The 22500-nt window shown below is 49.8% G+C and overlaps 1 protein-coding gene across 1 annotated transcript in view; it reads right to left on the bottom strand.

Moving 5' to 3' along the window:
• Positions 1–22500, bottom strand: part of LOC120042995 (adiponectin receptor protein 2-like) — a 68124-nt gene that overhangs the window by 11386 nt on the left and 34238 nt on the right. The window contains exons 3-4 of the mRNA XM_038987722.1: positions 9712–9894; positions 218–389 (exon numbers count right to left, since the gene is read on the bottom strand). Coding sequence (XP_038843650.1) covers positions 218–389; positions 9712–9894 — 355 coding nt within the window. The remainder of the gene's footprint in view (positions 1–217; positions 390–9711; positions 9895–22500) is intronic.

Raw genomic sequence — 22500 nt, forward strand, 5'->3', positions numbered from 1 at the left:
ATCTAATTAGCTGTTAAGTCACTCAAACCAAAGTAAATGTCACCATCAAAAGACATTAATTTGCTAGCTTTGTTTGAAAAATATATTTCAATTTAAATGCTAGCTTGGTGTGTGTTAGTGATTGTGTCCCCCCCCCGACCACTCTCTTACCCAGCAGGTGACTAGCTTGGTGTGTATCAGTGATTGTGTCCCCCCCCCGCCCTGACCACTCTCTTACCCAGCAGGTGAGTCCAGATGTTGCCCGTCTCAGTGTGGATCCTGAAGATGCTCTTGAAGCAGGCCCTGAAGGAGGGCATGGGCGGCCGGTGCCCGTGGCGGAGATACTCGTTATCCTTCAGCCACTCAGGCAGCACGTCATGAGGGATGACCCGCCACCGGCCTTCCCACACCTTGGAAGACACAGGGAGAGACGCGGAAAAGCACTTCATTAGGTTTTCCTCCGAAACGGGATTGAACTTGAGTTACGAATATAATTAAACAAGTGAGGGGGAAAAGGAGTGTTCTCTTTCGTGTATCTCTCATATTTCCATTTGATGTTCAGGGTGAATTGACATGTCCAGTGGAGACGCAGGCTGGGACAGAGCAGGCTGGGACAGAGCAGGCTGGGACAGAGCAGGCTGGGACAGAGCAGGCTGGGACAGAGCAGGCTGGGACAGAGCAGGCTGGGACAGAGCAGGCTGGGACAGAGCAGGCTGGGACAGAGCAGGCTGGGACAGAGCATCCAACAGATGCAGACACGCTGCGTACAGTGGAGATATTTAACCTGCGGTGTGGTTCTCCAGTGTCATTACAGATGGGCTGGTTCTCTGGAGCCTCTATCAGTTTCACTCAGAGACCCAAACTCTCTGGGTCCTTGGCTTTAACTGACTACAGTCATTACAACAGGGAGTAGGATCACTGAGGCAGTTCAACAACACACACACACACACACACACACACACACACACACACACACACACACACACACACACCACACAGGGGCACGCACACACAGACAGAAAGACACAAACATTGATGGACGCACACACACACACAGACACACACCAGACAGACACACATGGATGGACACAACGGACAGACACACGAGCAGGTGAAATGTAAGTGTACGCACACACAAAATGTAAGCGTGTGCAGAGCCGTGGTCAGGTAACACTCCAGGCAATAAGAACATGTAGGCCTCCCCACCGGAGACCAGGGTTCACTCCCCGTCTCCCCCCGTCGCCTCCTCTCTGTATCCCCATCCGTTTCTATGCCGTCTCAATACAAGCATCAATAAATACTATGGAAAAAACGCAAGCTTGCAGCTAGGAGGCACTAGGAACAGAGGGGCCGCTGTCAGGACAGGCACTAGGAGCAGAGGGGCCGCTGTCAGGACAGGCACTAGGAGCAGAGGGGCCGCTGTCAGGACAGGCACTAGGAGCAGAGGGGCCGCTGTCAGGACAGGCACTAGGAGCAGAGGGGCCGCTGTCAGGACAGGCACTAGGAGCAGAGGGGCCGCTGTCAGGACAGGCACTAGGAACAGAGGAGCCGCTGTCAGGACAGGCACTAGGAGCAGAGGGGCCGCTGTCAGGACAGGCACTAGGAGCAGAGGAGCCGCTGTCAGGACAGGCACTAGGAACAGAGGAGCCGCTGTCAGGACAGGCACTAGGAGCAGAGCGGCCGCTGTCAGGACAGGCACTAGGAACAGAGCAGCCGCTGTCAGGACAGGCACTAGGAACAGAGCGGCCGCTGTCAGGACAGGCACTAGGAACAGAGCGGCCGCTGTCAGGACAGGCACTAGGAACAGAGCAGCCACGTCTAAATGTTTTGCTTACGGCGGCTACGGAGAAGGAGAGGGCTCAGTCCTTGTTAGGGGGCCGTGACAGTGGCACTGTATTATCCTCAAAGCAGGCAAAGAAGGTGTTTAGTTTGGAAGCGTGACGGTGTCCGTGACGCGGAATTTCGCTTGTTTGATTGCCTTGCGGAGGGAATAGCTACACTGTTTATATTCAGCCATATTCCCAGACCTTTATCCAAGGTTAAATGTGGTGATTCGTGCTTTCAGTGTTGCGCGAATGCTGCCATCCATCCACGGTTTCTGGTTAGGGTATGTTTTAATAGTCACAGTGGGCACAACATCTCCAATGCACTTCTTTATAAACTCAAGCGTGGCTTCCGATTGGTCAGACCAGCGTTGAATGGTTCTCATCACTGGTACATCCTATTTGAGTTTCTGGCTATAAGATGGTAGGAGCAAGATGGCGTCGTGGCCGGATTTGCCGAAGGGAGGGCGGTAGAGGGCTTTGTATGCATCGCGGAAGTTAGAGTAGCAGTGATCAAATGCATTTCCCATGCGCATAGTGCAATCAATATGCTGATAGACTTTAGGTAGCCATGTTCTCAAATGTGCTTTGTTAAAACCCCCAGCTACAATGAATGCAGCCTCAGGTTATGTGGTTTCCAGTTTACATAGAGTCCAGTGAAGTTCCTTTAGGGCCATCTTGGTGTCTGCTTGATGGGGAATGTACACAGCTGTGACTATAACTGACGAGAATTCTCTTGGTAGGTAAAATGGCCGGCATTTGATTGTAAGGAATTCTAGATTGGGTGAGCAGAAGAACTTGAGTTCCTGTATGTTGTTATGATTAGACCATGAGTCATACACCCCCGCCCTTCCTCTACCCAGAGGTGTTTATCTCTGTCGGCGCGATGCATGAAGCCCAGTGGTTGAACCGACTCCAACATCATATCCTGAGAGAGCCATGTTTCCGTGAAACAGAGAATCTTACAATCTCTGATGTCTCTCTGGAAGGCAACCCTTGCTCAAATTTCGTCTACCTTGTTGTCAAGAGACTGGACATTGGCGAGTAGTATACCTGGGAGCGTTGAGCGATGTGCCCGTCTACCGAGCGGGACCAGAAGACCGCTCCGTCTGCCCCTTCAGCGGCGCTGTTGTTTTGGGTCGGCTACTGGGATTAGATACATTGTCCTAGGAACAGAGTAGCCGCTGTCAGGGCAGGCACTAGGAACAGAGTAGCCGCTGTCAGGGCAGGCACTAGGAACAGAGTAGCCGCTGTCAGGGCAGGCACTAGGAACAGAGTAGCCGCTGTCAGGGAAGGCACTAGGAACAGAGTAGCCGCTGTCAGGGCAGGCACTAGGAACAGAGTAGCCGCTGTCAGGGCAGGCACTAGGAACAGAGTAGCCGCTGTCAGGGCAGGCACTAGGAACAGAGTAGCCGCTGTCAGGGCAGGCACTAGGAACAGAGTAGCCGCTGTCAGGGCAGGCACTAGGAACAGAGTAGCCGCTGTCAGGGCAGGCACTAGGAACAGAGTAGCCGCTGTCAGGACAGACACTAGGAACAGAGTAGCCGCTGTCAGGACAGGCACTAGGAACAGAGTAGCCGCTGTCAGGGCAGGCACTAGGAACAGAGTAGCCGCTGTCAGGGCAGGCACTAGGAACAGAGTAGCCGCTGTCAGGGCAGGCACTAGGAACAGAGTAGCCGCTGTCAGGACAGGCACTAGGAACAGAGTAGCCGCTGTCAGGGCAGGCACTAGGAACAGAGTAGCCGCTGTCAGGGCAGGCACTAGGAACAGAGTAGCCGCTGTCAGGGCAGGCACTAGGAACAGAGTAGCCGCTGTCAGGGCAGGCACTAGGAACAGAGTAGCCGCTGTCAGGGCAGGCACTAGGAACAGAGTAGCCGCTGTCAGGGCAGGCACTAGGAACAGAGTAGCCGCTGTCAGGGCAGGCACTAGGAACAGAGTAGCCGCTGTCAGGGCAGGCACTAGGAACAGAGTAGCCGCTGTCAGGGCAGGCACTAGGAACAGAGTAGCCGCTGTCAGGGCAGGCACTAGGAACAGAGTAGCCGCTGTCAGGACAGACACTAGGAACAGAGTAGCCGCTGTCAGGGCTGGAAACTAGGAACAGAGTAGCCGCTGTCAGGACAGACACTGGGAACAGAGTAGCCGCTGTCAGGGCAGGCACTAGGAACAGAGTAGCCGCTGTCAGGGCAGGAAACTAGGAACAGAGTAGCCGCTGTCAGGACAGGCACTGGGAACAGAGTAGCCGCTGTCAGGACAGGCACTAGGAACAGAGTAGCCGCTGTCAGGGCAGGCACTAGGAACAGAGTAGTCGCTGTCAGGACAGGCACTAGGAACAGAGTAGCCGCTGTCAGGGCAGGAAACTGGGAACAGAGTAGCCGCTGTCAGGGCAGGCACTGGGAACAGAGTAGCCGCTGTCAGGGCAGGCACTGGGAACAGAGTAGCCGCTGTCAGGGCAGGCACTGGGAACAGAGTAGCCGCTGTCAGGGCAGGCACTGGGAACAGAGTAGCCGCTGTCAGGGCAGGCACTAGGAACAGAGTAGCCGCTGTCAGGGCAGTGGTGGGTTACACCAGGGTTGGACCATGGTTCAAAATAAACATAACATCTCATTCTACCCATCTACCCAGGCCTCCTCCTGTATTAGACTACTGTTCCATAGACCTCCCTATGTAATATCTGTGTTAGACTACTGTTCCACAGGCCTCCCTAACACAGATATTTACATACACTTAGGTTGGAGTCATTAACTCATTTCTCAACCACTCCACAAATTTCTTGTTAACAAACTATAGTTTTGGCAAGTCGGTTAGGACATCTACTTTGCATGACACAAGTCATTTTTTCAACAATTGTTTACAGACAGATTATTTCACTTATAATTCACTGTATCACAATTCCAGTGGGTCAGAAGTTTACATACACTAAGTTGACTGTGCCTTTAAACAGCTTGGAAAATTCCAGAAAATGATGTCATGGCTTTAGAAGCTTCTGATAGGCTAATTGGAGGTGTACCTGTGGATGTATTTCAAGGCCTACCTTCAAACTCATTGCCTCTTTGCTTGACATCATGGGAAAATCAGAAGAAATCAGCCAAGACCTCAGAAAAAAAATTGTAGACCTCCACAAGTCTGGTTCATCCTTGGGAGCAATTTCCAAATGCCTGAAGGTACCACGTTCATCTGTACAAACAATAGTACGCGAGTATAAACACCATGGGACCACGCAGCCATCATACCGCTCAGGAAGGGGTCACGTTCTGTCTCCTAGAGATGAACGTAACGAACAACAGCAAAGGACCTTGTGAAGATGCTGGAGGAAACAGGTACAAAAGTATCTATATCCACAGTAAAACGAGTCCTATATCGACATAACCTGAAAGGCCGCTCAGCAAGGAAGAAGCCACTGTGCCAAAGCCGTGGCTTCGGTTTGGAACTGGACATGGGGACAAAGATTGTACTTCTTGGAAAAATGTCCTCTGGTCTGATGAAACAAAAATAGAACTGTTTGGCCATAATGACCACTATTTTGTAAATGACATCGCCGAAGTCAAGGATCGGTAGGATAGTCAGTTTTACAAGGGTATGTTTGGCAGCATGAGTGAAGGAGGCTTTGTTGCGAAATAGGAAGCCGATTGTAGATTTAATTTAGGATTGGAGATGCTTAATGTGAGTCTGCCTACTTGGCAACCTTGTTAGTTAGTTAGGCTCACCAGCTATGTACACCTTGTAGTTATTATGGTCAGACGACGTGCCCAGAGGCCCCGACCCCCAGGGGGCTCACATTGATTTTGCTGAATCACTCAGGTATTACATGAACACAGATTACATGGCAGAATCTGTAGAATCGCAGGAAATGTGCTTTAAAACGGCTAAATGCCCCCCCCCCCCCCCCCCCACACACCCCCATCAAGAGGGATGTGAACAGTTTGGGTTGCTAGTACCTCTGATATAGGCCGATACTGCTGATACAGACACATGCAGAAATGTGAAGCTAGTTCCATGCACGTGGCATTCTCCATTTGTCAACGCTAGAGCTAGAGGGAAGGAGAGAGGGAGGTCTGCCTATTTGGCAATGATAGAGGAGAGAAGGAGGAGGGAAATGTGAGGTGTGTGTACAGTGTTAGACCTAAAGGTCTGGTGACCACTCATGTGATACCAACGTCTCTCCAGGCTAGCTAACCTGGTCAGGAACACACAGGTCCCTAATGGCACCCTATTCCCTATGTAGTCACTACTTTAGACCAGAGCCCTATATAGTGCACTACTTTAGACCAGAGCCCTATATAGTGCACTACTTTAGACCAGAGCCCTATATAGTGCACTACTTTAGACCAGAGCCTATAGGGGTGGGCACTACTTTAGACCAGAGCCCTATATAGTGCACTACTTTAGGCCAGAGCCCTATATAGTGCACTACTTTAGACCAGAGCCTATAGGGGTGGGCACTACTTTAGACCAGAGCCCTATATAGTGCACTACTTTAGACCAGAGCCCTATATAGTGCACTACTTTAGACCAGAGCCCTATATAGTGCACTACTTTAGACCAGAGCCCTAATATAGTGCACTACTTTAGACCAGAGCCCTATATAGTGCACTACTTTAGACCAGAGCCCTATATAGTGCACTACTTTAGACCAGAGCCCTATATAGTGCACTACTTTAGACCAGAGCCCTATATAGTGCACTACTTTAGACCAGAGCCCTATATAGTGCACTACTTTAGACCAGAGCCCTATATAGTGCACTACTTTAGACCAGAGCCCTATATAGTGCACTACTTTAGACCAGAGCCCTATATAGTGCACTACTTTAGACCAGAGCCTATAGGGGTGGGCACTACTTTAGACCAGAGCCCTATATAGTGCACTACTTTAGACCAGAGCCCTATATAGTGCACTACTTTAGACCAGAGCCTATAGGGGTGGGCACTACTTTAGACCAGAGCCCTATATAGTGCACTACTTTAGACCAGAGCCTATAGGGGTGGGCACTACTTTAGACCAGAGCCTATAGGGGTGGGCACTACTTTAGACCAGAGCCCTATATAGTGCACTACTTTAGACCAGAGCCCTAATATAGTGCACTACTTTAGACCAGAGCCCTAATATAGTGCACTACTTTAGACCAGAGCCCTAATATAGTGCACTACTTTAGACCAGAGCCCTAATATAGTGCACTACTTTAGACCAGAGCCCTAATATAGTGCACTACTTTAGACCAGAGCCCTAATATAGTGCACTACTTTAGACCAGAGCCCTATATAGTGCACTACTTTAGACCAGAGCCCTATATAGTGCACTACTTTAGACCAGAGCCCTATATAGTGCACTACTTTAGACCAGAGCCCTATATAGTGCACTACTTTAGACCAGAGCCCTATATAGTGCACTACTTTAGACCAGAGCCCTATATAGTGCACTACTTTAGACCAGAGCCCTATATAGTGCACTACTTTAGACCAGAGCCCTATATAGTGCACTACTTTAGACCAGAGCCCTATATAGTGCACTACTTTAGACCAGAGCCCTATATAGTGCACTACTTTAGACCAGAGCCCTATATAGTGCACTACTTTAGACCAGAGCCCTATATAGTGCACTACTTTAGACCAGAGCCCTATATAGTGCACTACTTTAGACCAGAGCCCTATATAGTGCACTACTTTAGACCAGAGCCTATAGGGGTGGGCACTACTTTAGACCAGAGCCCTATATAGTGCACTACTTTAGACCAGAGCCCTATATAGTGCACTACTTTAGACCAGAGCCCTATATAGTGCACTACTTTAGACCAGAGCCCTATATAGTGCACTACTTTAGACCAGAGCCCTAATATAGTGCACTACTTTAGACCAGAGCCCTATATAGTGCACTACTTTAGACCAGAGCCCTATATAGTGCACTACTTTAGACCAGAGCCCTATATAGTGCACTACTTTAGACCAGAGCCCTATATAGTGCACTACTTTAGACCAGAGCCCTATATAGTGCACTACTTTAGACCAGAGCCCTATATAGTGCACTACTTTAGACCAGAGCCCTATATAGTGCACTACTTTAGACCAGAGCCCTATATAGTGCACTACTTTAGACCAGAGCCCTATATAGTGCACTACTTTAGACCAGAGCCCTATATAGTGCACTACTTTAGACCAGAGCCCTATATAGTGCACTACTTTAGACCAGAGCCCTATATAGTGCACTACTTTAGACCAGAGCCCTATATAGTGCACTACTTTAGACCAGAGCCCTATATAGTGCACTACTTTAGACCAGAGCCCTATATAGTGCACTACTTTAGACCAGAGCCCTATATAGTGCACTACTTTAGACCAGAGCCCTATATAGTGCACTACTTTAGACCAGAGCCCTATATAGTGCACTACTTTAGACCAGAGCCTATATAGTGCACTACTTTAGACCAGAGCCTATATAGTGCACTACTTTAGACCAGAGCCTATATAGTGCACTACTTTAGACCAGAGCCTATAGGGGTGGACATAGGAGAGCGAGAAACAGTTGTTGTTGTTGACTAATTCTGAGTCATCAAGTTATTTATTTCAGTAATTGAAAGCCTGCTGTTTGCCATTTCAGCACAAGTTAGATGTCTGTTCCCATCAACTGCAGAATTCTGAGCAGCGTAGGTTAATTTCTAGTTGGCCCCCGTTCCAGAGGTTAGGCATCACAGAGTACATATTGCAGGGCTGTGTTCAGTAGGGCACACACACAGCAAAACATTTAGCAACAGATACATTCGTTCTATTGGATAAGTTAATGTATAGAACCTCCCTGTTTCAAAACGTTTTTTTCTCCCTACTGAACATGACAATCATGCCACATAACCCACTGGGCCGACAGAGAGAGATGAACAAACCTCCGTGTGATAATGACAGAATAAACTGGTCTAAATGTCACCCTCATCAAAAGTGGTGCACTTTACAGGGAAAAGGCTGCCATTTCAAATCAAATCTAATTTTATTTATCACATGCGCCGAATACAACAGGTGTAGGTAGACCTTACAGTGATATGCTTACTTACAAGTCCTTAACAAATTCAGTAAAAAAAATAATAATAATAATTAAGAATAAGAAATAAAAGTAACAAGTACTTTTACCGGGGTACCGGTACAGAGTCAATGTGCGGGGGGTACCGGTACAGAGTCAATGTGCGGGGGGTACCGGTACAGAGTCAATGTGCGGGGGGTACCGGTACAGAGTCAATGTGCGGGGGGCACCGGCACAGAGTCAATGTGCGGGGGGTACCGGTACAGAGTCAATGTGCGGGGGGCACCGGCACAGAGTCAATGTGCGGGGGGCACCGGCACAGAGTCAATGTGCGGGGGGCACCGGTACAGAGTCAATGTGCGGGGGGAACCGGCACAGAGTCAATGTGCGGGGGGAACCGGCACAGAGTCAATGTGCGGGGGGAACCGGCACAGAGTCAATGTGCGGGGGGAACCGGCACAGAGTCAATGTGCGGGGGGAACCGGCACAGAGTCAATGTGCGGGGGGAACCGGCACAGAGTCAATGTGCGGGGGGAACCGGCACAGAGTCAATGTGCGGGGGGAACCGGCACAGAGTCAATGTGCGGGGGGAACCGGCACAGAGTCAATGTGCGGGGGGTACCGGCACAGAGTCAATGTGCGGGGGGTACCGGTACAGAGTCAATGTGCAGGGGGTACCGGTACAGAGTCAATGTGCAGGGGGTACCGGTACAGAGTCAATGTGCAGGGGGTACCGGTACAGAGTCAATGTGCAGGGGGTACCAGTACAGAGTCAATGTGCAGGGGAACCGGTACAGAGTCAATGTGAGGGGAACCGGTTAGTCCACATACACTACATGACCAAAAGTATGTCCAAGGTGAGACTTCGGGGGACCAGTGTGTGTGTGTGTGTGTGTGTGTGTGACTGACCTTGTGAACAAACTCCTCCATCTTCTCCATGGCGTGGTGGGCCTGTAGTAGAGGTGTCATGCCCATGAAGCCCTCGTCTGAAGTCTTGAAGTCCTCCTCCCCTGCAGAGGTAGAGTCCATCTCTCCATCTCTCTCCCCCTCCTCTCTATCAGTCACTTTCTGCAACTCCAGCGCATTGGGTCTCTGAGAACACAAGAACAGAACACCCAGTCAGAACAATAGACCCCCCAGTCAGAACAATAGACCCCCCAGTCAGAACAATAGACCCCCCAGTCAGAACAATAGACCCCCCAGTCAGAACAACAGAGCCCCCCAGTCAGAACAACAGAGCCCCCCAGTCAGAAAAGACCCCTCAGATCGTTGTTCCACAGACGAGGTTACGCAGAACACACACACAGGACTCAGGTTAGAGCCCATTGCCCTACATCACAAACTGAATATCAGGCCATTGTGTGACACACACACACCACAAAAGGCTAATTAATAAACCATTGATTGGTGTGACCTGGCTCATGGCAATTTCTAGCTGCTTTGAGTTTTCCAACCCCAGACCTGCTTTGTATGATTTTAAGCCCCTCTCCCCATCCCAACGCTGACCCAATAGCACCATATGGGCCCTGGTCAGAAACAGTCGAATAGGGTACCATTTGGGAAGGAGCCCAGTGTGGCTCACTCCCCAATCAACAACCGTGTGTGTGTGTGTGTGTACTCCCTACTACACAGGCAGAAAGCAATTACAATAATCAGTGAGGTGGTGGGGGGGATTAATATGCCAGAGACAGAATGGGGAACAGTCATTCATCATCACACACATCGGCCCCTTCAATTTACTCACACACCATGCAGGCCTGCTTGACACACACACACACACACACACACACACACACACACACACACACACACACACACACACACACACACACACACACACACACACACACACACACACACACACACACACACACACACACACACACACACACACACACACACACACACACACACGTAGGTGGCCTGTACAATGACAGTCTTCCCTGCAGCCTTCAGGCTTGACCTGTTATCTAGCCAGGCCTTCTTCCCTGCCGCCATCAGGCTTGACCTGTTATCTAGCCAGGCCTTCTTCCCTGCCGCCATCAGGCTTGACCTGTTATCTAGCCAGGCCTTCTTCCCTGCAGCCATCAGGCTTGACCTGTTATCTAGCCAGGCCTTCTTCCCTGCCGCCATCAGGCTTGACCTGTTATCTAGCCAGGCCTTCTTCCCTGCCGCCATCAGGCTTGACCTGTTATCTAGCCAGGCCTTCTTCCCTGCCGCCATCAGGCTTGACCTGTTATCTAGCCAGGCCTTCTTCCCTGCCGCCATCAGGCTTGACCTGTTATCTAGCCAGGCCTTCTTCCCTGCAGCCATCAGGCTTGACCTGTTATCTAGCCAGGCCTTCTTCCCTGCAGCCATCAGGCTTGACCTGTTATCTAGCCAGGCCTTCTTCCCTGCCGCCATCAGGCTTGACCTGTTATCTAGCCAGGCCTTCTTCCCTGCAGCCATCAGGCTTGACCTGTTATCTAGCCAGGCCTTCTTCCCTGCCGCCATCAGGCTTGACCTGTTATCTAGCCAGGCCTTCTTCCCTGCAGCCATCAGGCTTGACCTGTTATCTAGCCAGGCCTTCTTCCCTGCCGCCATCAGGCTTGACCTGTTATCTAGCCAGGCCTTCTTCCCTGCCGCCATCAGGCTTGACCTGTTATCTAGCCAGGCCTTCTTCCCTGCTGCCATCAGGCTTGAATTAATAACAATACCAGGAGCTGGCACACACAGTGACTGTAGGGGAAGGTCTGAATCAATAACAATACCAAGAGCTAACACACACAGTGACTGTAGGGGAAGGTCTGAATTAATAACAATACCAAGAGCTAACACACACAGTGACTGTAGGGGAAGGTCTGAATTAATAGTAAGCAGGTTGCAGCAGAAGTGGGACAACATGAAAACCCTGTCCTGATGGTGAACAAGAGTCCCCCACACATACATACTGTATATTCATATTCAATAGGGGTCTATCCCATGGTACTGCTCAACACTCAAAGCACGGACAGCATCATTTGAAAATAAAAAAATAAAAAAACTATATATATATAAAAAGGAAAGATGAAGCAAGAAACAAGGGAAACTCACTAGTAGACTCAGAGAGAGTGTACGACAATTTCAGGTGACAGAAAAAAAAGGTTAGGCCAAGTGATAAAACCAGAGAGAGGGAAAGAGAGAGGTAAGAAGGTAGGAAATATTCAGAGCGAGAATGAGAACAGATTCAATGGGAAAGTGTTACTGAGCCAAGGTGCAAGTAAGGGAGGATGAGAGAGATAGAGGAGAGCAGGACACATACAGAACTAGAATACACCACTATAAATGTAGTCACACACACACACACTACTCCAGTATAGATTTAGTTAGACTACAGCTGAACCTCCCCACGGCTTTCTGTCAACGTTCATTCTATTTTCACATCACAACATTCATAGTCACTAAAAATAGAAGTTGTAGCCATTCACCATCTACACTCTTCACACACAACTGAAGATTCCAGAGGGTTGATGCAGGGTGCCAAGTCATCTGAAAACAGGAGCATAGAGATGAACAGTGACGCTCAAACTACACTTACTAGCTTTATGTAGACAGAGAGAGCGAGATGAACAGTGGCACCAGGCTACTAAAATAAATAGATAGATAGAGAGAGAGAGCAGTAGAACCAGGCTACTATATGTAGACAGATAGAGAGAGAGCAGTAGAACCAGGCTACTATATGTAGACAGAGAGAGATGAACAGTAGCACCAGGCTACTATATGTGGACAGAGAGAGAGAGAGATGAACAGTAGAACCAGGCTACTATATGTAGACAGAGAGAGAGAGATGAACAGTGGCACCAGGCTACTATATGTGGACAGAGAGAGAGAGAGAGAGATGAACAGTAGAACCAGGCTACTATATGTAGACAGAGAGAAAGAGATGAACAGTGGCACCAGGCTACTATATGTAGACAGAGAGAGATATGAACAGTAGCACCAGGCTACTATATGTGGACAGAGAGAGATGAACAGTGGCACCAGGCTACTATATGTGGACAGAGAGAGATGAACAGTAGCACCAGGCTACTATATGTGGACAGAGAGAGATGAACAGTAGCACCAGGCTACTATATGTAGACAGAGAGAGATGAACAGTAGCACCAGGTTACTATATGTACACAGAGAGAGAGAGAGAGAGAGAGAGAGAGAGATGAACAGTAGCACCAGGCTACTATATGTGGACAGAGAGAGAGATGAACAGTAGCACCAGGCTACTATATGTAGACAGAGAGAGAGAGATGAACAGTGGCACCAGGCTACTATATGTGGACAGAGAGAGATGAACAGTAGCACCAGGCTACTATATGTAGACAGAGAGAGATATGAACAGTGGCACCAGGCTACTATATGTAGACAGAGAGAGATAAACAGTGGCACCAGGCTACTATATGTAGACAGAGAGAGATATGAACAGTAGCACCAGGCTACTAAATTATGCATACCAGATCTTTATATACCATTTATTCATGGCGCAACAGAGGGGTGCTAGGCTAGCTAGCAGTGTTCAGATGAGACACTAGCCGTATCTATAATACATGACTAACCCATTTCCCATGCCCACCAAGCCCAGCCAGACTTCCTGAGCATTCCAACAACATGGCCTGGCCAGTGTGTGTGTGTGTGTGTTTTGCAGGCGGTGCAATATCACACACTGTTAAGTCTCCAGCTATCCCATAGACTGGAGCCTCCTCATTACACACTAGAGCAGTATGGTGTATATGCATAGCAGAAGGCCGTCTGAACGCACGTGTTAATGAGTGTGTGTGTGTGTGTGTGTGTGTGTGTGTGTGTGTGCTGTATTATACATGTCATGTCTGCCACCAGAGTGATACATTACAGTAAAGGAACAACTCTGAATTATAGAGAGTCAGTAATATAGGGAGTTACCTCCACCAATGAATTATTTATAACCGTCATCTCAGTGTCTCAGTGTCTCTGTGTGTGTGTGTGTGTGTGTGTGTGTGTGTGTGTGTGTGTGTGTGTGTGTGTGTGTGTGTGTGTGGATGTGACAGGGTGCCCTCTAACCACAGTCCACCCTCCATATTAACTCCAGTGACCGGGTGGGAGAAAATACCCCTGATGGACTGTTTAAAAACACAAAACAGCTCTGCTACGTATCCCTGGTCCACAACACACACCAGAGTGATAGCTCCGCTATGTATCCCTGGTCCACAACACACACCAGAGTGATAGCTCTGCTATGTATCCCTGGTCCACAACACACACCAGAGTGATAGCTCTGCTATGTATCCCTGGTCCACAACACACACCAGAGTGATAGCTCTGCTATGTATCCCTGGTCCACAACACACACCAGAGTGATAGCTCTGCTATGTATCCCTGGTCCACAACACACACCAGAGTGATAGCTCTGCTATGTATCCCTGGTCCACAACACACACCAGAGTGATAGCTCTGCTATGTATCCCTGGTCCACAACACACACCAGAGTGATAGCTCTGCTATGTATCCCTGGTCCACAACACACACCAGAGTGATAGCTCTGCTATGTATCCCTGGTCCACAACACACACCAGAGTGATAGCTCTGCTATGTATCCCTGGTCCACAACACACACCAGAGTGATAGCTCTGCTATGTATCCCTGGTCCACAACACACACCAGAGTGATAGCTCTGCTATGTATCCCTGGTCCACAACACACACCAGAGTGATAGCTCTGCTATGTATCCCTGGTCCACAACACACACCAGAGTGATAGCTCTGCTATGTATCCCTGGTCCACAACACACACCAGAGTGATAGCTCTGCTATGTATCCCTGGTCCACAACACACACCAGAGTGATAGCTCTGCTATGTATCCCTGGTCCACAACACACACCAGAGTGATAGCTCTGCTATGTATCCCTGGTCCACAACACACACCAGAGTGATAGCTCTGCTATGTATCCCTGGTCCACAACACACACCAGAGTGATAGCTCTGCTATGTATCCCTGGTCCACAACACACACCAGAGTGATAGCTCTGCTATGTATCCCTGGTCCACAACACACACCAGAGTGATAGCTCTGCTGCGTATCACTGGTCCACAACACACACCAGAGTGATAGTTCTGCTGCGTATCACTGGTCCACAACACACACCAGAGTGATAGCTGTGCTGCGTATCCCTGGTCCACAACACACACCAGAGTGATAGCTGTGCTATGTATCCCTGGTCCACAACACACACCAGAGTGATAGCTGTGCTATGTATCCCTGGTCCACAACACACACCAGAGTGATAGCTGTGCTATGTATCCCTGGTCCACAACACACACCAGAGTGATAGCTGTGCTATGTATCCCTGGTCCACAACACACACCAGAGTGATAGCTGTGCTATGTATCACTGGTCCACAACACACACCAGAGTGATAGCTGTGCTATGTATCACTGGTCCACAACACACACCAGAGTGATAGCTCCGCTATGTATCCCTGGTCCACAACACACACCAGAGTGATAGCTCCGCTATGTATCCCTGGTCCACAACACACACCAGAGTGATAGCTCCGCTATGTATCCCTGGTCCACAACACACACCAGAGTGATAGCTCCGCTATGTATCCCTGGTCCACAACACACACCAGAGTGATAGCTCCGCTATGTATCCCTGGTCCACAACACACACCAGAGTGATAGCTCCGCTATGTATCCCTGGTCCACAACACACACCAGAGTGATAGCTCCGCTATGTATCCCTGGTCCACAACACACACCAGAGTGATAGCTGTGCTATGTATCACTGGTCCACAACACACACCAGAGTGATAGCTCCGCTATGTATCACTGGTCCACAACACACACCAGAGTGATAGCTCCGCTATGTATCCCTGGTCCACAACACACACCAGAGTGATAGCTCCGCTATGTATCACTGGTCCACAACACACACCAGAGTGATAGCTCCGCTATGTATCCCTGGTCCACAACACACACCAGAGTGATAGCTCCGCTATGTATCCCTGGTCCACAACACACACCAGAGTGATAGCTCCGCTATGTATCCCTGGTCCACAACACACACCAGAGTGATAGCTCCGCTATGTATCCCTGGTCCACAACACACACCAGAGTGATAGCTCCGCTATGTATCCCTGGTCCACAACACACACCAGAGTGATAGCTCCGCTATGTATCCCTGGTCCACAACACACACCAGAGTGATAGCTCCGCTATGTATCCCTGGTCCACAACACACACCAGAGTGATAGCTCCGCTATGTATCCCTGGTCCACAACACACACCAGAGTGGTAGCTCTGCTACGTATCCCTGGTCCACAACACACACCAGAGTGATAGCTCTGCTATGTATCCCTGGTCCACAACACACACCAGAGTGATAGCTCCGCTATGTATCCCTGGTCCACAACACACACCAGAGTGATAGCTCTGCTGTGTATCCCTGGTCCACAACACACACCAGAGTGATAGCTCTGTTGTGTATCCCTGGTCCACAACACACACCAGAGTGATAGCTCTGCTATGTATCCCTGGTCCACAACACACACCAGAGTGATAGCTCCGCTATGTATCCCTGGTCCACAACACACACCAGAGTGATAGCTCTGCTATGTATCCCTGGTCCACAACACACACCAGAGTGATAGCTCCCTTTACTAGTCCAGGAACATAACCATTTGTAATACAGCCGGAGGGCTGGACAGGGAACAGGGAGGATCTGTTGGTGGTGGTGGGGGGGCACAAGGCTGAGAGGGCAATCAGTTATCTACTCAGAAAACTTGCTTGTCCACTTCCTGTGTAAATACAGGTAAGGAGTGGAGCAGAAAGCCTCTATACATAAACCAAACCGGACCTGAACCAAGCCTTCCTCAAGACTGGTTCATCACATACCTCAAACCGATACACACAGCCGCACACACTAAAAATTCCTCACGCATGCATGCGAGTACACACACACACCTTTGCTGTAAAAATCACTCACCCACACATAAGTAACCATGGGTGAACACACATATAGGCTACACCTCCACAGAAGAGATCACCCATGCATCCCTCTGCCTCACCCCAGAGCCAACACACACCAGCAGGTGGTTGTCCACCCAGCTGACTGGGTGATATTTTGGGGGCAGGCTTGTGGGTCAGCGCCAGCAACGGGCGGTTTGGGGTCAGTGCCAGCAACGGGCGGTTTGTGGGTCAGTGCCAGCAACGGGCGGTTTGGAGTCAGTGCCAGCAACGGGCGGTTTGGAGTCAGTGCCAGCAACGGGCGGTTTGGGGTCAGTGCCAGCAACGGGCGGTTTGGGGTCAGGCCTGAACTGACTGTGGGTGGTGGTTCAACTCTCCCATTCAAGTGTCTGCCTTGTGTCAAATGACACAAGGCAGACAATAGTACCGCCCCCCCACCCAGACACTCTAGCACCCCTCCACCCAGACACTCTAGCACCCCTCCACCCAGACACTCTAGCACCCCCCCACCCAGACACTCTAGCACCCCCCCACCCAGACACTCTAGCACCCCCCCACCCAGACACTCTAGCACCCCCCCACCCAGACACTCTAGCACCCCTCCACCCAGACACTCTAGCACCCCTCCACCCAGACTCTAGCACCCCTCCACCCAGACACTCTAGCACCCCCCCACCCAGACACTCTAGCACCCCCCCACCCAGACACTCTAGCACCCCTCCACCCAGACACTCTAGCACCCCTCCACCCAGACACTCTAGCACCCCCCCACCCAGACACTCTAGCACCCCCCCACCCAGACACTCTAGCACCCCCCCACCCAGACACTCTAGCACCCCTCCACCCAGACACTCTAGCACCCCTCCACCCAGACACTCTAGCACCCCCCCACCCAGACACTCTAGCACCCCTCCACCCAGACACTCTAGCACCCCTCCACCCAGACACTCTAGCACCCCTCCACCCAGACACTCTAGCACCCCTCCACCCAGACACTCTAGCACCCCTCCACCCAGACACTCTAGCACCCCTCCACCCAGACACTCTAGCACCCCTCCACCCAGACACTCTAGCACCCCTCCACCCAGACACTCTAGCACCCCTCCACCCAGACACTCTAGCACCCCTCCACCCAGACACTCTAGCACCCCTCCACCCAGACACTCTAGCACCCCCCCACCCAGACACTCTAGCACCCCCCCACCCAGACACTCTAGCACCCCCCCACCCAGACACTCTAGCACCCCTCCACCCAGACACTCTAGCACCCCTCCACCCAGACACTCTAGCACCCCTCCACCCAGACACTCTAGCACCCCTCCACCCAGACACTCTAGCATCCCTCCACCCAGACACTCTAGCATCCCTCCACCCAGACACTCTAGCATCCCTCCACCCAGACACTCTAGCATCCCTCCACCCAGACACTCTAGCACCCCCCCACCCAGACACTCTAGCACCCCCCCACCCAGACACTCTAGCACCCCCCCACCCAGACACTCTAGCACCCCTCCACCCAGACACTCTAGCACCCCTCCACCCAGACACTCTAGCACCCCCCCACCCAGACACTCTAGCATCCCTCCACCCAGACACTCTAGCACCCCCCCCACCCAGACACTCTAGCACCCCCCCCACCCAGACACTCTAGCACCCCTCCACCCAGACACTCTAGCATCCCTCCACCCAGACACTCTAGCATCCCTCCACCCAGACACTCTAGCATCCCTCCACCCAGACACTCTAGCATCCCTCCACCCAGACACTCTAGCACCCCCCCACCCAGACACCCACACATAAGATACCTTAGTCAAAACTAGTACCCCAGTATAGTAGGGAACTAGTTTTGCCTAGGCTCATATTAGGACCACATAGGACCAGGGTCATAAATAGTGTACACTACAGGTATGTAGGGAATAGGGCATTATTTGGGTCATTGGAGTCCAAAATAGTGCACTAGGGATTAGGGTGTCATGTGAGAGGCAGTGTGTACAGTGTGGAATGCTAACGACAGGGTGGAGTACATTACAGTTCATCACGTTCTCTTGGCTGAGGAACGGAACACGGTTCTGTTGAGTCCCACTGAGAACCCGGTTCTGTTGAGTCCCACTGAGAACCCGGTTCTGTTGAGTCCCACTGAGAACCCGGTTCTGTTGAGTCCCACTGAGAACCCGGGTCTTAGACGAGCTGACATGTAAACTGAACAAAAATATCAAAACACACCGTGCAACGATCTCCAAGATGTTACTGAGTTGCACTTCATTTAAGGAAATCAGTCAATTGAAATACATTCATTAGGCCCTAATCTATGGATTTCACATGACTGGGAATACAGATATGCATCGGTTGGTCATAGTTTAAAGCAAATGTCCTCTAATTCTACACATTTTGCCATGGGGTAAAGAGAAAATGTGAAGTTTGAAAGCAAATGTCCTCTAATTCTACACATTTTGCCACGGCTTATACCTTGTTCTTATGCTATCGGAGTGACTCAAACATGAACTGAATCCATGGTGGCCCCATGCGCCTCGACATCTCTGGACATTCTCCCTGACTGTTAGTTTGGTGATTGTTAGTTCTGAAAAATGTATTACTAAAAAAATATAAAGCTCCATTATCATTTCTACATACTTTATATCTGGTTTCAGTCGTTTAAAGTTCACACTGAAAATGTTTTAATGATGTATTTATGTTTTTGCAGTGGCGATGCTAAATGCATATAGGGGAAACACTGCACACACACACAGAGAGCGAGAGAGAGTCACTTCAGGTCAAGTTGACAAGGGGCTACTCTCGGTCAATCTAAATTAAGGGAACAAGGACAAGCTGTTTGTCACATCATCCATTAAATGACTGCAGGCTCTCTTTCTATGGGTTATCAAATCATACAGTGAAGCAGATTGCTGTATGTCAGATACTGTAGACTGGTGTAATATCGCCAGCCGTAATACTGTAGACTGGTGTAATATCACCAGCCGTAATACTGTAGACTGGTGTAATATCGCCAGCCGTAATACTGTAGACTGGTGTAATACTGTAGACTGGTGTAATATCATCAGCCATAATACTGTAGACTGGTGTATTATCACCAGCCGTGATACTGTAGACTGGTGTAATACTGTAGACTGGTGTAATATCATCAGCCATAATACTGTAGACTGGTGTAATATCACCAGCCGTGATACTGTAGACTGGTGTAATATCGCCAGCCGTAATACTGTAGACTGGTGTAATACTGTAGACTGGTGTAATATCATCAGCCATAATACTGTAGACTGGTGTATTATCACCAGCCGTAACACTGTAGACTGGTGTAATATCACCAGCCGTAACACTGTAGACTGGTGTAATACTGTAGACTGGTGTAATATCACCAGCCGTGATACTGTAGACTGGTGTAATACTGTAGACTGGTGTAATATCATCAGCCATAATACTGTAGACTGGTGTATTATCACCAGCCGTAACACTGTAGACTGGTGTAATATCACCAGCCGTAACACTGTAGACTGGTGTAATACTGTAGACTGGTGTAATATCATCAGCCATAATACTGTAGACTGGTGTATTATCACCAGCCGTGACACTGTAGACTGGTGTAATATCACCAGCCGTAACACTGTAGACTGGTGTAATATCACCAGCCGTAACACTGTAGACTGGTGTAATACTGTAGACTGGTGTAATATCACCAGCCGTGATACTGTAGACTGGTGTATTATCACCAGCCGTGACACTGTAGACTGGTGTGATATCACCAGCCGTAACACTGTAGACTGGTGTGATATCACCAGCCGTAACACTGTAGACTGGTGTAATACTGTAGACTGGTGTAATATCACCAGCCGTAACACTGTAGACTGGTGTGATATCACCAGCCGTAACACTGTAGACTGGTGTGATATCACCAGCCGTAACACTGTAGACTGGTGTAATACTGTAGACTGGTGTAATATCACCAGCCGTGATACTGTAGACTGGTGTATTATCACCAGCCGTGACACTGTAGACTGGTGTAATATCGCCAGCCGTGACACTGTAGACTGGTGTAATATCACCAGCCGTAACACTGTAGACTGGTGTAATAGCAGCCGTAACACTGTAGACTGGTGTAATAGCAGCCGTAATACTGTAGACTGGTGTAATAGCAGCCGTAATACTGTAGACTGGTGTAATATCATCAGCATGAGGTCAGACACACACACCGACCGTCCCTCCCGAGGTCAGACACACACACCGACCGTCCCTCCCGAGGTCAGACACACACACCGACCGTCCCTCCCGAGGTCAGACACACACACCGACCGTCCCTCCCGAGGTCAGACACACACACCGACCGTCCCTCCCGAGGTCAGACACACACATCGTCCCTCCCGAGGTCAGACACACACACCGTCCCTCCCGAGGTCAGACACACACACCGTCCCTCCCGAGGTCAGACACACACACCGTCCCTCCCGAGGTCAGACACACACACAGTCCCTCCCGAGGTCAGACACACACACACACACACACCGTCCCTCCCGAGGTTAGACACACACACACACACACACACACACACACACACACACACACACACACACACCGTCCCTCCCGAGGTCAGACACACACACCGTCCCTCCCGAGGTTAGACACACACACACACACACACACACACACACACACACACACACACACACACACACACCGTCCCTCCCGAGGTTAGACACACACACACACACCGTCCCTCCCGAGGTTAGACACACACACACCGTCCCTCCCGAGGTTAGACATAAACCATAGATTCTGTTAAATGCCTCATAATTCCAATGTGCTTAGCCTAACTGGCAATCAATAGGGTACTGTAAACAAATCAGATGATCGATTATCATCAATTGGCAGCTAGATTGTTGTGTTCAGCTGCAGATATACTGGCACCCTATTCTCTATTACAGTGGGGCCTGCAGATATACTGGCACCCTATTCTCTATTACAGTGGGGCCTGCAGATATACTGGCACCCTATTCTCTATTACAGTGGGGCCTGCAGATATACTGGCACCCTATTCTCTATTACAGTGGGGCCTGCAGATATACTGGCACCCTATTCTCTATTACAGTGGGGCCTGCAGATATACTGGCACCCTATTCTCTATACAGTGGGGCCTGGTCAAAAGAAATTAACTATACAGGTAATAGGAAGCAATTTCAGCATGCAAGCTTGCGCTTGCGTCAGTCACATGGGAGAGATTGAGCAATCCATCACTTCTATGGTGCACTGCTCCCCTTTTCCTTAGACAGATATCCCCGGGCACGGACATACACTGGGCCGTCATTGGAAATAACTATTTGTCCTTAACTGACTTGCCTAGTTAAAGGTTAAATAAACAGCAGCAGTATTGAATGTTTACATTCAGTCTACACAGGTACACACACAAAGTCTACCTGGGGACACACATATTAGTCTATGAAAACACTATGAAAGCTCAGAGTACACACCAAGGTCTCCACTCAGTCTCCACACAGGCCGGTGTTGTTTGGTAAAGGAGTGGATAACGGTGAAGGGGGTGGGTGACGCTGGTAGAGAAATAAACCAAGACTTTGTCCTTAATCCTTTTATTGCCAAGGTTCAGTATTGAGTTACATGATCAAATGAAAAGAGAAAGGCCAACTGAAGCAACGCTAAAGAGGTTTATCTGAACATCCCGTTCTGACTGTGTCCTGGCCTCCTCCTCTCCAAGGGTGGGTGACACACCAGCATTTATCTGAT

The sequence above is a fragment of the Salvelinus namaycush genome, unplaced genomic scaffold (genome assembly GCF_016432855.1).
Source record: "Salvelinus namaycush isolate Seneca unplaced genomic scaffold, SaNama_1.0 Scaffold83, whole genome shotgun sequence".
Classification (NCBI taxonomy): domain Eukaryota; kingdom Metazoa; phylum Chordata; class Actinopteri; order Salmoniformes; family Salmonidae; genus Salvelinus; species Salvelinus namaycush.